Source organism: Vipera berus, assembly GCF_964194415.1.
Source record: "Vipera berus genome assembly, chromosome: 1".
NCBI lineage: Eukaryota > Metazoa > Chordata > Lepidosauria > Squamata > Viperidae > Vipera > Vipera berus.
This window is the reverse complement of record NC_138202.1, coordinates 153,397,703-153,414,554: the sequence shown is the minus strand read 5'-3', so window position 1 is coordinate 153,414,554 and position 16,852 is coordinate 153,397,703. Positions and strand designations below refer to the sequence as shown.

Sequence of the window (16,852 nt, the reverse complement as noted above, 5' to 3'; positions counted from 1 at the left end):
AGTAGGGAGTCATTTTTTGTTGTTCACTATAAAGATTCCTTTTAAAAATCAGTGTATTTGTACACCGGTTGACTTCTAATATGACCTATACCAGGGGTAGGCAACCTTGGCTCTTTTATGACTCGTGGACTTCAACTCCCAGAATTCCTGAGTCAGCATGGCTGACTCAGGAATTCTGGGAGTTGAAGTCCACGAGTCATAAAAGAGCCAAGGTTGCCTACCTCTGACCTATACAATCAAAGATGTTGTAATCCACATGTAGCGTAACCCCCTCAAAGGCCTTACCTTCCTGTTACGCCCAGCAGCCGCACTCTCAAGGTGTTGATAGAGTGTCCTTTTTAGCGGGAGCTCACGCAGAGTGAAGGGGGTGGCAGGTTCTTCTCATCAACGGGGTTTACAGGAACAAAGATGAACAACTCCTAGCCTCGACAGTCAGTATGTGACAGCGTTTATCAACCTCCTTGGCAGTCGTGGCAATAATAGTCAATGGCTTGTAGCAGCTGCTTGGAAAAACGTCGGGGGGAGGCCCTCCGGTTCCAGGCAGCAGCGGAAAGCACTAGCAAAGATACTCTGCACTCCACAGCAGCAGCTCCCCACAATGTCTTCAGCTTGCACAGGTGATAATGATCAAAGTTAGGATGGCCGCTGGTCTCCAAAGCAGTAGTGACCAGCCTCTCCTCCGTATACCCAGCAATAGAATTTTTCAGTCCCAATACCACAGATCTTAGAGCAGGGGTGATCTTTCTGACCCTCGACCAAACCATTAGGCCAGAAGAAAGAGAAACGTGCTTCCTTACCCATGGGGTTCACGCAGGCTGGGGGAAGTTTGACTTCTGTCCAAAACCTGAGAGGGGCTATTGCATAGGGACTGGATATAGGAAATTTATTTATTTTTATTTTATTTTATTTTAATTCCATTTATATCCCGCCCTTCTCCGAAGACTCAGGGCGGCTTACAAGCTTAGCATTATGTACTTTCTTGGGGATTATGTACTTTCTTGGGGATGCAACTGGTGCCAGAAGGGGAAGAGGAGTATGTGTGACTCTCTTTACTGCATGATGAATTTGGATCTGCTGAGACGATCTCTAGTTTATTGTTTTGGTTGGAACACATGTATCAGAAGTGGGGTGAGAAGCTGTCTGAATATATAAGGTTTCTGAATAGATTATTATATCAGGTTGTGGAAAGGGGAGGATTGGACCCAGCCGAGGTAGAACAAGCCAGGATAGAACAACTCACCCAGGGTGCTCTAGTTTCAGACCCTGTTTGGAGCCAAATAAAGGTCGAAGCTAGGGGGAGTGTTTGGGGGTATCACGAACTTATAAGGAGAGTTTGGGTGACCGAGGTAGTAGAGGAGGCTAAGGAGGTGACAGCTTTATCTTTAAAGCCCTACATGGCTTAGGCCCGGGATACTTGCAGGACCATCTGCTGCCGGGAACGAATTCCCATCGCCCTGTACGCTCACACAGAGAAGGCCTCCTCAGGGTACCGTCGGCTAGACAATGTCGGCTTGCGACCCCCAGGGGAAGAGCCTTCTCTGTGGGAGCGCCAGCCCTGTGGAACCAGCTCGCCCCTGAGCTTCGGATGGCCCAAGATCTCCGATCCTTTCGCCGCGGCCTCAAAACATTCCTTTTCCACCTGGCTGACCTGGACTGACAGGGAGTTTAATTATGTTTACAATTTTAACTCTAATCTTTAATTTATTTCAATTTTAAATTTTAATTTACTGTACAGAGACCTTTAATTTTTGTTGTTGTTAGCCGCCCTGAGTCCCTCGGGAGATAGGGCGGGATATAAGTCCCATAAATAAATAAATAAATAAATAAATAAAAAATCAATCAATCAATCTTCAGGTCACCCAATTCCTGTATAGGTATGTACGTCACATATCTATCATAAAAATCCCTATACAGTAGTGTAACTTGCGCACCCAAATTCGAAAGGGCCTTAGTGTAAATACCTTCCACTTGCACTGACACCATTGGAGAAGGGCCCACCAACTTCTGGGGAACCCCAATAGTGGGAAGCCCAGTGTCTGGTTTAACGACCCATATTTGATTCCCCAAAGACTGTCGCTGGAGCCCTGTTGCTCTAATTTCTGGCAGTTCAAAGGAACAGAGATTTCTTGCTAAAGGGGGTACTCCTGTCACTCCCACCTTCCGTGAGGGCTTCCAAGTAAAATCCCTCTTGCCAGGGCTGACTGATATCACCGGGCACCCATCTAGCTCCCTCACTGGGGCCCTTGACAGTTTCCTGACTGAACTGGGTTCCCTGATTTTCTGTACTGTTTCATACATGTATGCGTGTAATGCCCCACACCCCCACAATTGTAACAAACCACTGGTCTCGTTGAATTATTAGAGTGGACGGGCCCATCCCCCCATCAGTTGGCCCAACCCGACCTCTGAGGGCAAGCCACTCATTACTATCCAGGAAGCCATTATCTTAGTTAAGTCTAGTATCTGAGCTTGTATCGTTGTTAACCGATTGTCATCCTCTCTAACCTTTCCCACTCCTGGCCTAAGGGCCGTCCCGCCGGCATCCCAGCTGTCACCTCCTTAGCCTCCTCTACTACCTCGGTCACCCGAACTCTCCTTATAAGTTCGTGATACCCCCAAACACTCCCCCTAGCTTCGACCTTTATTTGGCTCCAAACAGGGTCTGAAACTAGAGCACCCTGGGTGAGTTGTTCTATCCTGGCTTGTTCTACCTCGGCTGGGTCCAATCCTCCCCTTTCCACAACCTGATATAATAATCTATTCAGACACCTTATATATTCAGACAGCTTCTCACCCCACTTCTGATACATGTGTTCCAACCAAAACAATAAACTAGAGATCGTCTCAGCAGATCCAAATTCATCATGCAGTAAAGAGAGTCACACATACTCCTCTTCCCCTTCTGGCACCAGTTGCATCCCCAAGAAAGTACATAATTTCCTATATCCAGTCCCTATGCAATAGCCCCTCTCAGGTTTTGGACAGAAGTCAAACTTCCCCCAGCCTGCGTGAACCCCATGGGTAAGGAAGCACGTTTCTCTTTCTTCTGGCCTAATGGTTTGGTCGAGGGTCAGAAAGATCACCCCTGCTCTAATATCTTCTGTCAATTGCAGATTTTCAACCTGAAAGCATTCCAGAATACTCTTCTTCCATTCCAGCAGTACATTAAAATGGAGGGGGGAATCCCAATCCACCCTTATATCTATCATACACCCTCTGATCCGGAACAAGGATCCTCAGTATCTGTAAAATTCGCTCTTCTGACCAAACATCTCCAGGAACATCAATTACTACTCTCGTCCTTACTTCACTATTCTGCTCTTCGCACCACCTAATAACCACGTTAGGGTCCATTTTGTTCACCTAGCTCATATCTCTACATGTGACCAACCTCCCCTTGCTAAAAGAGGAGGGTCCAGGCAGGGTATCCTGGATGAGCCCCCACGTGTAGCATAACCCCCCTCAGAGGCTGCCAAAGCCCAGGCCTTCCTAGCCCCCCCTTCCCATTACGCCCAGCAGCCACGCTCTCAAGGCATTGATAGAATGTCCTTTTTAGCGGGAGCTCACGCGGAGTGAAGGGGTGGCAGGTTCTTGTCAACGGGGTTTACAGGAACAAAGATGATCAACACCTAGCCACGGCAGTCAGTAGCTGATAGTGTTTATCAACCAGCTGGCAGTCGTGGCAATAATAGTCAATGGCTTGTAGCTGGCACTTGGAAAAATGGGGGGGAGACCCTCCGGCTCCAGGTAGCAGTGGAAAGCACTAGCGAAGATAGTCAGCGCTCCACAGCAATAGCTCACCCTGTGAGGGCAGCTCCCCACAATATCTTCAGCTTGCACAGGTGATAATGATCAAAGTTTGGATGGCCGCTGGTCTCCGAAGCAGTAGTGACCAGCCTCTCCTTCTCTTCTGTTGGCACTCGTAGTCCCAGGTCTCTCTATGCCAAATCCCCCCTCCCCTTCCCATTCTAGTTAAAACCCAGGTTTAAAACCCCAGCAAGCTTTCCCTCTTCTCACTCTCACTCTTCCCTTCGCTCAGAATATCCTCCCTGGGAAAGAAAGCAATAAAACTCCACTTTCTCTCTCTCTCTCTCTCTCTCTCTCTCTCTCTCTCTCTCTCTCTCTCTCTCCCTCCCTCCCTCTCTCTCTCTCCCTCCCTCTCTCCCTCTCTCCCTCTCTCTCCCTCTATTTCAGAGGAAAGGAATCACATAAAACCCCAAACTCCTCTTCGGCTTCACCTGGTCTCTCCCCAACAACAACAACCACCACTACCCCTTTCTCCTTCTCCCTTTCTTTCCTTCCGCCCGATCCACGCCTGCCGTGCCCAAACCGGCCGCAGCTGTCCAAGCCTCCCATTTCCCTCTCTCCAGCCAGGCTCCCGCAAAGCCTTTCGGCCAGCCCCACTACACACAAAACAAAGGTATACCTTACCCATTACTAAAATAATGTTATCCAGTCTCCACTGCCTTCCTTTTCTGAAACCGGCTTCTGTGTCATTTCTCATTCCATGTATTTATGGCCATGTGCTGAAATGGCCATAACTTTGGGGACCAGGCATAAGTACCATTTGTTCAGTGCTGCTGTAACTTTGAATGATTGCTGAATGAAAGGTAACTCAAGGATTACCTGAATATGGTTAATATCCCCCAGAAGTATATTTGCTCTTCCCCCCCCCTCCATTTCCATTTTATTGTTTATTATTTTAAGGGATAATTTTAATTTTTTTTTCTGGGAGCTACAAAGATAAGATATAGTGGCTGTTGTACTTCTGAAAAACCCCTCGATAGCAGTGGCAGTAAGGAAGAAAAACAACTGTTTTCTACTTTATCATCTACCAACTTTCCCTGAGAAGCAAGCAGCAAGGAGGACATATAATAAATTATGAAACTTGTATTCTGTACAAATCTCAATCACTGGGCATTATATCTGATACTAGTTCTATTTCCTATTCCGTTTCTTTTATTTTATTTACTATAGAGTTTTTAACTATCATATAGCCACTATTTTATTTTGTTGGTGGTAATGGTGGTGTAGAAATTTATATTTCACTAATAATACAAATTATATCAAAATCTAAACTTAGAAATCTAGAACATAGCTTGAGTGTTTCATGACTTCTTCCTAAACATGTCTTATTTTTAGGGATGCTTTTCTCTGTTGACTTCCTAAGCTTAAAGAAGCGTGGGGAGGACATAAAATGAAACCATGAATCAAGAGGAAGCCAGTTTGTGTACATAGACTACCGCCATAAAAAAGAAACTTAACCTGCATTCCTAGGATTCTTCTGGAAGTTACATCACTATCATAAAATTACCTGAATATCTGCATAGCTGAAGTGTTTTGGGTACAGTAGATACTATTGACAAATTGGGATATAACTGTAAGCAGTAGATATTTGGGTTTATATGCTGCTGTAATCAGTGAAGATTCCGACTGGTTTACAAACCCTCTCCAGTAGAATTAAAAAGATATAAAGAGTAACATAAAACAAGAAAACATAATTACAATAAACTTCCTAAAGTAATCAAATGTCAAACATGATACACGGGTGGTTGCCTCGCCCGTGATTTCCGTATTAAACATCGTTAAACATCTGATGGCGGTAATATTGGGAGATGTTGAGTTGAGCAAACACCATAGCCTCTCTAAGAGAATTGAACTTTGTTAGTTGCGAAGTCGTGTCCGACCCATCGCGACCCTATGGACAATGTTCCTCCAGGCCTTCCTGTCCTCTACCATCTTCTCAGCCTTTCTTATGGTCCAACTTTCACTGCCATACACTGCAACTGGGAAGACCATAGCCTTGACTATACGCACTTTTGTGGACAGGGTGATGTCTCTGCTTTTTAGTGTGCTGTCTAGATTTGCCATGGCTTTCCTCCCGAGGAGCAAGCGTCTTTTAATTTCTTGGCTACAGTCCCCATCTGCAGTGATCTTGGAGCCCAGGAAAATAAAATCTGTCACTACCTCCATTTCTTCCCCATCTATTTGCCAGGAATTGAGAGGGCCGGATGCCATGATCTTGGTTTTCTTAATGTTTAGTTTCAACCCAAGTTTTGCACTCTCCTTCTTCACTCGCAACAAGAGACTCTTCAGTTCCTCTTCACTTTCTGCCATTAGAGTGGTGATACCAGAATTGAACTACTACTCCTAATTCAGCTATGCTGACTCAGGAATTCTGGGAGTTGAAGTCCACGAGTCATAAAAGAGCCGAGGTTGCCTACCCCTGTCCTAGTTAGACGTTCCCGGCTGCGGATTCTGGGAAAGGTAGACTTAAAACATCTGATGGCGGTAATATTGGGAGATGTTGAGTTGAGCAAACACCATATAGCCTCTCTAAGAGAATTGAACTACTACTCCTAATTCAGCTATGCTGACTCAGGAATTCTGGGAGTTGAAGTCCACGAGTCATAAAAGAGCCGAGGTTGCCTACCCCTGTCCTAGTTAGACGTTCCCGGCTGCGGATTCTGGGAAAGGTAGACTTAAAACATCTGATGGCGGTAATATTGGGAGATGTTGCGAAGGAATTTTGCTAGGCAATAATTGACTGCCTTTAAGTTGTATCTCACGGAGACAGAAGGTCCTCCGCGGCGGACGAAACTTAGAAACCTTGCAACCGCTCCCTCTTCAGGGCGAAGGGAAACCACCCGGGACGGAAACTTAAGTTCCAGCCGAGAATAGAAACCGAAAGTGCAGCGGAAGAAGAAGCGCCCAGCTGATTCGCCCGGGCCAAGCGACGGGATCGGGAGGGAAACAGCCTGCTTGTCTTTCCCGGCGGGCGTGGTTCTTAGTTTGGGAAGCCGGGCTCGGGACTGCTTTTTCCACCCGCGGCGAGACGGAATCGCGCTCCCCGGCGACGGCCACAACAGGAGCAGGGCCATGGCAGCGGCCGCGACCCCTTCCCGGAACGAGTGCATCCTCTATTTGATCTCTTGCTTTAGGAGCAGGATCAAGACCTGCGTCCAAGTGACTCGAGTGCTGGATCTGATGCCGTCCCTGAGCCTCGAGCGAAAACTTCACCTCCGGGCCGTGGCTGGGGAAAAAGGCAACGTGGAAGCCGCGGAGCAGCTGCTCTCCGTGGTGGAGAAGGAGGCTGCCGCCTCGCCGGGCTTATGCCAGGAGTTCTCCGAGGCGCTGGTGCGGGGCGGCTACGACGCCGGCAACTACCTGGACCCCAGCCTCGACGAACTGCCCTCGCCCTCCTTGGAGGCGGCCGGCGACCTGGGCAAGGCTCTAGTGAACCTGTTCTTCGATCGCCTCACCGACACGCTACGGGCCACTCAGGTGGCTTTCAAGTGTCTGGAGAAGGAACTCTTGGATCCCGAAGATGTGGAGCGGGTAAGCTGAAACGAAGCAACAACAGCAGGAGACAGAGCCGAACTGGGGGGGGGGTTCCTCTCCTGAAACTAGGTGGGGCAGGGGGTTGCAGAGAAATGGGCTAGAGCAAGGGTCTTCAAACTTGGCCCTTTTTTGACTTGTGGACTTCAACTCCCAGAATTCCTCAGCCGGCGTGCCCGGCTGTGGAATTCTGGGAGTTGAAGTCCACCAGTCTTAAAAGGGCCAAGTTTGAAGACCCCACCCCCCTGGGCTAAAGGAAAGAAGAGGGCTTAGGTATTTGGAACGACTCCCAGAATTCCTTATACTAGACCGGAATTTCTGAACCTCAACAACTTTCAAACGTGTGGACTCCAACTCTCTGAATTTCTCACCCATCGTTAAGTCCACACACCTTAAAATTGTTGAGATTGAGAATCGTTAAGTCCACACACCTTAAAATTGTTGAGATTGAGAAAAACCGTAGTAGACCGTATGGAAGGCCAAACCCGTCATAAATGGAAAATCTGACTACAAATCAATTTTGGAACAAACACATATTTTTGCCAAATGAGTCTTTTCCACAATACCTATTTAGAGATCCCGCTCTCCCTTTCCTCACCCCCTCTCATCTATCTAACTTTTTAACCACCTCATAAGGGGCTCTGGGTAGTGTATTTGTTTATTTTTCCTATTTCTTAACCGAGACAGTTAACAGTGGGGCTGGCCAACAATCAATTATTCACAAAGAGGATTTTGAAGTTTACACTTGCAAACATGAAGGCTCCATGGCCATAGAATTCTGCTCCTAATCACCATGTTGCCAAAACAGTAGAAGCTTCATGACATTTTCATGCTTGGATCACAATATTGCACATTACCCTATCTATCGTAATGCACAATTTGTCACTTGCCTTCTCCTGTATACACCCATTTTGTGACAAAGACTAAGGCTTCAGAAAGCATTTACTCCTTACATTTATGAAGATCAATATACCCGTGATGCAAAGTGTCACTTGGGCAACTTGAATGGTGGTTAAACCTTCATTCCAGGCACTTGTCTATGCTCATCCATGCCCTGCTACAATGTAAGAAATGGAGCTGAGGTGGTTTTTTTCCTGCCAGCAAGTGAGTTTCATGCAAAGGAAAACATTGCCAAAGGAATTGCTACAGGTAGTCCTTGACTGACAACCATTTTGCTTAGTGACCGTTCAAAATTATAACAGCCCTGAAAAAACGACATATGACTGTTTTTCACACTTATTTTATTAATCAACTTTATTTTATTCAAAAAAATTAAAACTCAAAGTCCGAAAGAAAAAAAAATTAAGAGACAAAACAAAACAAAACATTGAAAACATGAATTTAAAAAATAACAAAAACACATATTATCCCCCCCTAGTTGAACACTGACAAAACTATTGCAATAGTAATAGCTTTCCCCCACCCCTTGCAAAACAGGTCCAAAGTTTATAAGCTTGTACAAATGTTTACATCCTAACTGATCTGTCATACATTCCATATGTAAAAGAAAATAATAGTTAACAGGTTAAATAGGTAAAGGTAATGGTTTCCCCGCACATGTGTGCTAGTCGTTTCCAACTCTAAGGGCCGGTGCTCATCTCCGTTTCAAAGCCGAAGAGCCAGCGCTTGTCCGAGGACGTCTCCATGGTCATGTGGCCGGCATGACTAGATGCCAAAGGCACACGGAACGCTGTTACCTTCCCACCGTAGTGGTCCCTATTTTTCTACTTGCATTTTTACGTGCTTTCAAACTGCTAGGTTGGCAGAAGCTGGGACGAGTAACAGGCGCTCACTCTATTATGCCGCACTCGGGATTCGACCCGCCAAACTGCCGACCATCTGATCAACAAGCTCAGCGTCCTAACCCACTGAGCCACCGCGTCCCTGATAACAGGTTAAATAACAAAGTTAAAATTCAAAGCATTCTGTTAACTATCTATTGTAATTTACTCATAGAAAGTCTACATGGTTTCTTACTTGCTACAAATCATCCCAATCATTATCTCTAAGTCCCAGGTCAAATATCCTCCTTTGGTTCCTAATAGTGAAACCTTTCCTTATATTTTTAATTGGGAACTTTACTAACAACAGCATCTCATTTCCAAAGTTCATAGGTTTCTGTTATAAATATATCTGCAACATCCATTGTTGAATAATTCTCCTTGACAGCACAACATTTCTCTTGAGAAGAAAGTCCAGTCCATCCTTCATCATATCCATTATCTTGGAATTTCCTGTATTCATATTCTTTTCAATCTTTTCTGGCAAACGCTTTCTTCTTCACATCTAACAGCAACAGATACTGCTTTTGGATGTCATCTTGGATTCGCAGAACCATTATTAACCATTTTTTTGTTTTCATTTTCAAATACAACCTGTTGGTTAAAGAGCATTCTTTTTTCAGTTGCCTGCCAAAATAATTTGTCTCTCTTCAAGGACAAGAGAAGCAGATAAGTAAGAGTTTCCACAGGGAAATATTTTTCCCCCCCAGAGTTAAAGAAATGGGAAATTTCCCATTAAAAATTAAGAGATTAATATCAAGTGTCCAGTGGTGAGATTCAGCCAGTTCGCACCACTTCGGCAGAGCCGGTAGCTAATTTTTTGTTGCCCAGGCCCAGAATGGACTTCCGGAAGTGGCATCCACAAGCTGGTTGTTCACATATTTGAATCCCACCACTGCAAGTGTCCCAAAGAAAGAAAGAAAAAAAGAAAGAAAGAAAAGAAAGAAAGAAAAAGAAAGAAAGAAAGAAAGAAAGAGAAAGAAAGAAAGAAAGGAAAATTTATAATCCTGTGTAGATGTGGGCTTCACCACAACTTTCATACGATAATAAATATAATTTTAAATTTAATCGTAAACAATGAAAGAGAAGAAAGAAAAGAATTATAAAAGTTTAGCAAGGGATTATAACATAGGTCAATAGTCATAAATCAAGAGGTTGTAAAAAGTGCAATTCAAAAATTCAAAAAGGGCAATTAAAACCCAGGCATGCTTAAGAAAAAGGAGCAGCTGAAGGGGAAACGGTGTCAAGAGACCATGTTACTAACTTAACTGCAGTGATTCACTTAACTCTGGCAAGAAAGGTTGTAAAATGGGGCAAAACTCACTTAACTGTTTCACTTAGCAACAGAAATTTTGGGCTCAGTTGTGGTTGTAAGTTGAGGACTATCCCTTCTCTTAAAAGGTAAAGGTAAAGGTTCCCCCGCACATGCGTGCTAGTCGTTTCCGACTCTAGGGGCCGGTGCTCATCTCCGTTTCAAAGCCGAAGAGCCAGCACTTGTCCGAGGACATCTCCGTGGTCATGTGGCCAGCATGACTAGACGCCAAAGGCGCACGGAACGCTGTTACCTTCCCACCGTAGTGGTCCCTATTTTTCTACTTGCATTTTTACGTGCTTTCGAACTGCTAGGTTGGCAGAAGCTGGGACGAGTAACAGGCGCTCACTCTGTTACGCGGCACTCGGGATTCGACCCGCCAAACTGCCGACCTTCTGATCGACAAGCTCAGCGTCCTAACCCACTGAGCCACCGCGTCCCTATCCCTTCTCTTAACCTATCCTAATTTAAAAGCTGTAAGGGCAGGAGTGTTCTTTTCTGCCAACTCAAGGCCGGGGGGGAATAGCAAATTAACAAGACTGTACTACTATTCCCTAAGGGATTGTTGATGTCTTTATAAAATGTGTATGCTGGAGCTTTATTGCTGCACCGTTACTGCTTATTATATCTGACTATGGTTCTGTTGGTGGAATATAGTCTGGATTCTCAGGAGTGAGGGGCTGCCTTCCAGAGGAATAAGAGACAGCAAAGTTTAGATAATTTGGTTGGGAGGAAGAGAGTCCGTAACCCCTGGTCCATGGACCAGTACCAGGCCATGGCTTGCCACAACCAGGTTGCACAAACAAGCAAAGTCCCATCTGTGAGATGCAGGCAGCGCACAAAACCATGCACCCTCCAGTCTGCAGAAAAACCTCTCTCCACTGGTGCCCAAAAGACTGGGGACCTCTGGTCCAGACAGCTTCTCCTTAGAAGTTCTCAGAGTATATGATGCAAGTAGTTTGCTTTAGTTGGGGCAAGATTTCTGTCTATGGGTGTGTAACCAAAAAGGAAACTGCTTAGAAGAAACTCACCATGTCTTTCCTGGTTTTTGGAGCCAGAGAGTTCTAGCTCAGCAGTTCCTGGCAGCAACAGTGAGGGAAATCAAAAAGAATCAGACTGCTGCTATGGCAAGGAGTCTGCCTTGAATATTCTCTGACTTTGCTTCTTTCTTATAGGTCACCTAGTAGAGCTTGAGTTGACAAATGCTGCTCAGAAGAGAACTGGAAATTGTTTTAAGTATAACTCTTTGAAATCACAGGGAGTAGCATATAAAGGTAGTCCTCGTTTAGCAATGGCCTTGCTTAGCAAATATCCACAGTTAACAGGGATGATGAAAAAGCAACTTTCTGATGAATCCTGGCATTTAAGACCTTTGAAGGTCTATAAAGCAAAGGTCAGGGGAAGCAAGATCATAAGCATGGTCACAATTAGCGACCACTTAATGACCAAGTTGCCAGTCCCAAGTATGGCTAAACAAGTGACCATTAGTAACCATTCAAAGTGAGAGTGGTGCTGATAGTAGTGACTTATGACTATTGCAGCATCCTCACGGTCATGTGATCAAAATTTGGGCACTTGCCAACCAGCACATAATTACAGCGATGGCAGCATCCCAGGTTCACATGATTGCCATTTACAATCTTCCCAAACAGCTTCCAACAAGAAAAGTTAATGGGGAAGCAGGATTCGTTAACAATCACGTGATTCACTTAATAACCCCATGATTCACTTGACGATGTGGCAAAATGGTTGTCAAATCAGGCACAACTCTAATGTCCACCTCTCTTAGTGACAAACATTGTGTCATGGTTCCGATAGACAAGACCAAATAAATCAGAACTCCAAGGCTTGAGATTTCTTCAAAGAACATGTTTATTGGTTACATAGTATTGGCATGGTCAAAAGTGAAACCAAGTCTGAAGTTCCTTTCAGAAAGCAACAATATTACACAGTTGAACTTCCCACCCCACAGCTGTGCAATCAGCTACATTCCCCAATAGAAAAGTTTTGTGGGACTTCTAACCAAATGCTCCAGCCCCTACCTAACTGACAGAAATGACCTTGGTTCCCACAGGACAGTAAAATGTTTTGACTAGTAGAAATCCTCTCCACCCCCACCCCCCCCATCCTGTGGCAACTTAGAATGAAGGAAATGGCTGCAGCCAGGTTCGCTGTAGAATTGACATGTTGTGGTTTTAAATCGCAGACTGCAAAAAAATATTAATACGCATTGTGAAGCGTCTTACCAAAATGTTTCTTTTGCCTCTTTATTTTTCCTAAACAGGTAATTGTTGAAAACAAAATGCAGGGGAATAAAGCAGCAGTGAGAGAAATGCTCTATAGGATAATACAGAAGAAAGAATGGCTCTCATCCTTTCTAGAAGCCCTGCGTGAAGCTGGTCATGCAAACATGGCTGCTTACATAAGCGGGCACCCAAATGGTAATAATATAATTTCATTTGGCGTATGTTCATGTTTTGATAAATGTTTGAGTGCTGATGGTGTGCTTATGTCCAAAGGAAATAATTTTGCACGGCCTACGTAAACCTAGAAGCATAACTGTACGTTTCAAATATGATTGGCTTACATTTTTAACAGGAAAATAATTGAGCAGTCTTGAATCAAAATAAACTGAATCACTTCTGACCTAGGCTTACGGATAGTCTTCAACTTACAGCCATTTGTTTAGTGGCCATTTGAAGTTCCAACAGGCCTGAAAGCAGTGATTTATGACTTGTGCTCGCACTTGCATTCCCATGGTCACCTGATGAAAATTTGGGCGCTTGGCAACCAAGCATGTATTTTATGATGGTTTGCGGCATCCCAGTGTGACATGATCATTTGACCTTCCCAGCCAGTTTCCAACAGGTACACTCTGTGAGGAGAGCTGGCTTTGCCTAATGACCACATGATTTATTTTAACGACCATATGAGTCAATTAATGATTGTAGCAGAAGAGGTTGTGAAGTTGGGCATGGCTTGCTTAATGATGGCCTTGCTTAGCAACAGGAGTTCTGATCCCAATTATGATGGTAAGTTAAGGGCTAAAGGTAAAATGCATGCTAGTTGTTTCCGACTCTAGGGGCCGGTGCTCATCTCCGTTTCAAAGCCAAAGAGCCAGCACTTGTCCGAGGACGTCTCCGTGGTCATGTGGCCGGCATGACTAGACGCCAAAGGTGCACGGAACGCTGTTACCTTCCCACCGTAGTGGTCCCTATTTTTCTACTTGCATTTTTACGTGCTTTCGAACTGCTAGGTTGGCAGAAGCTGGGACGAGTAACAGGTGCTCACTCTGTTACGCGGCACTCGGGATTCGACCCGCCAAACTGCCGATCTTCTGATCGACAAGCTCAGCGTCCTAACCCACTGAGCCACCGCGTCCCTTAAGTTAGGGGCTACCTGTATTTTTATATATTGGTAGAGTCTGATGATATTGTGTTGGAGATTATTACTTACTTTCTTTGTTTCTACATTTACTTAGGAATAAGGTACACTAAAAACATTGAAAGTTGTTTGTAGATCTATTCTTTATTGGCTACAGGCTTATTTCAGTGGGACTTAATTTCTCTGAGTTGTCATGGTCCATGGTCTGATTTCTGTTTTTCTCCTCATCTTTAAAGCTACACTTTAAAGCTTCAAGCCTTCTGAAAATTCTCTACTTTCAAAAAATTGATTCTTGCTCCTTTGCTTTGCATATATGAATAAGGACAGCCAGTGACAGATGGACATATTCTGATCATAGAATTTCCAAGATTTCTTTCAGTTTAGCCCTGAGTACATCCCAAATTGCATATTGGAAACTGAAGTCCATCTTTTTTTTTGTAGGTCATTAATTGAGCAGTTATTTAAATGAATAAGCTTCAGTTATGGGTTGCAACTTTTTATTTTGGTTGAACAGAACAAGGCGTAAATGAAGCCTGTGATTCATCAAATGAAATGTATGAGGCACCAAGTTCTGAAGCTGTGGAGAATCTGCAGCCAAGAATTGAATTACAAGAAACTCCAGAGGATGAGAAGAATGCATCAGAAAAATCATTTGAAGATCTCCTTGCAATTTCAGGTGATTTGTCATCTACCTGTGTTTTTATCCATAGTTTGTATAACTGATCAGTAATATTGTAAGTGTGGATGCTATTACATATATGATACACTAGAGGGCATTCAGGGTTCTCCAAGAATTTTTAATTAAAGGAGCCCAAAAACTGTTTTCATCCAATTCAACATTTTGGGAGGAAAGCGTGCACAATATTAGGTAAAATCACTTCGTGGTGTTTTCTGTCTGAAAAGTTTGCTGTCCTCTGATATAATCAGTTTAACTAAATCTGTGCCAAATCTTTCTTATATGGAAGACATTGGGTCCCAAACTTTTCAGGAAGTAATGATGTGCACCATGAAAGCACTAAGACTAGTTTTGTGTTCTTCCTCTACTCTCCGAGAGTAAAAAGAACGGGTCCTTTTTTGTCCCCAAAGCAGCTACAACCATCTTTCATATGCCTGCCTTCCAAAACCTCATGAGAAGTCTGCACACATCTTAGACAAAGCCATGTGCAATTTGGACAAGGGGTAGGACAGTGAAGAAAAATAGAATAGAGCCGGAAGGGACCTTGGAGGTCTTCTAGTCCAGCCCCCTGCTCAAGCAGGAGAACCTATACCATCTCAGACAAGTGACTGTCCAGTCTCTTCTTAAAAACCTCCAGTAATGGAGCGCCCACGATTTCTGAAGGCAAACTGTTCCACTGGTTAATTGTCCTCACTGTTAGGAACTTTCTCCTTAATTCCAGGTTGCTTCTCAGGAAGAAGATTGGCACAGCCAGCAGCTCATGAAGGGCCAGTCTGGGGACACCTAGTCAGCAATAGCAGAAAAAAGACAGTGAAAATCATCTGTGGGTTGAAAGGCCAGCAGAGCCAGCGAGGGCAGGACAGCCAAAGGGGCATAGATTGGTGGGGGAAATTGAGGCACCCTGGAATCATAAGTGTGGGAGGATGCCAAGCACCCAAATTTTGATCCCAAATTTTGATTTTGACTACTGAGGCATTGCAAGAGCTGTAACTTTGGGGACCAGTCATAAGGCCCTTTGTTCAGCAGCGCCGCACTTGAGTCACTAAATGAATGGCTGTAAGTCAAGGACTACCTGTATCTATTTTGTTTCATTCATATTCCTCTTCTAATTCACAATGTTCTATATGCCATGCCAGTCAACAAGTGGGTTCAGCAGTACTGACTTTCGCCACTCACCATCTTCAATCGATGCTTTCACACAAAACTTTTTAGCAAGATAGAAAGTATTGGTTACCGATATTAGTCATATTCTGGTAATGATGAGGGCAAAATACTGGTTGGTTTTGTCATGTTTTTGTCTCAACCAATAACCTGCTGCCGGCGTCAACTTCCCTCCGCCCTGTGCGTTCCCACAGAGAGGGCCTCCTCAGGGTGCCTCCGGTCAGAGAATGTCGGCTGGTGGCCCCCAGGGGGAGGGCCTTCTCTGTGGGCGCTCCGGCTCTATGGAACCAACTGCCGGTTGAGCTCCGGACGGCACCGGACCTTCGCTCCTTCCGGCGCGGTCTGAAGACCCATTTATTTGAACAAGCTGGCCTGGCCTGATGGGGGACATTAGGGTTTTTAATGGGTTTTTATATTGTTACTGTTTTTATCTGGGCAATTGTTTAATTAATTCTCTTTTAATTTTTGTATTTTCTATTTATATATGCCCTGTTCACCGCCCTGAGTCCTTCGGGAGAAGGGCGGTATACAAATTTAATAAAATACAAATACAAATACAAATACAAACCTGCTTTACCCCAAGAGTGCTCATAATATTCTAGGAAAGCTCGGACCTCTGATTTAAGACAGCATATTGTTACCAGCTAGAAAGTACATACATTTTACGTGCACACTCAGATTTCTGGGGATACTATTCAGCTTCCTAGCCTAACTATGGCTAACTGTAGCCTAGTGGTGAACCAGCATGGCCCAGTGGTTAGAGTGCAGTATTGTAGGCTAATTCTGCAGACTGCCAGCAGTTTGGTCCTGACCAGCTCAAGCTTGACTCGGCCTTCCATCCTTCCAAGGTCAATAAAATGAGGAACCAGATTGTTGGGGGCAATATGCTGACTCTGTAAACCACTTAGAGAGGACCGTAAAGCACTGTGAAGCAGAATATAAGTCTAAGTGTTATTGCTAGTGCTGTTTGCTAACCAGCCATCCTGAGTTTTAATCCAAGTAGTCTCTCATCCAAGTACTAAGTAGGTCCAACCCTGCTTAAGTTTCCCCCCTTCAACCAAGGTTAGCTAGGTGCTTCCAACTACCCTACTTGGGTTACAATAACTTACATGCATGCAGTTTGCATTTTATTTAAAAATCAAAAAAATAGGGTTGCACTCTCCAAACCTCCCCCCTACTCCAGCTATTTATAAAGAGTGT

General features: G+C 44.5%; 1 protein-coding gene across 6 annotated transcripts in view; it reads left to right on the top strand.

Annotated features, from left to right (window-relative positions):
• The first annotated feature begins 6,753 nt into the window (after positions 1–6,753).
• Positions 6,754–16,852, top strand: part of IFIH1 (interferon induced with helicase C domain 1) — a 39,758-nt gene continuing 29,659 nt past the window's right edge. For 3 of the 6 annotated variants that reach the window (XR_014028791.1, XM_081346720.1, XM_081346721.1), the window contains exons 1-3: positions 6,754–7,338; positions 12,716–12,872; positions 14,330–14,491. Coding sequence is in view for 5 of the 6 variants with exons in the window: in XM_081346720.1 (XP_081202846.1) it covers positions 6,880–7,338; positions 12,716–12,872; positions 14,330–14,491 (778 nt within the window). In the remaining variant the exon portion in view is untranslated. Of the gene's footprint in view, positions 7,339–8,050; positions 9,233–10,769; positions 11,706–12,715; positions 12,873–14,329; positions 14,492–16,852 lie in introns of those variants that run through there. The other 3 variants (XM_081346722.1, XM_081346723.1, XM_081346724.1) reach the window with 3 other exon arrangements.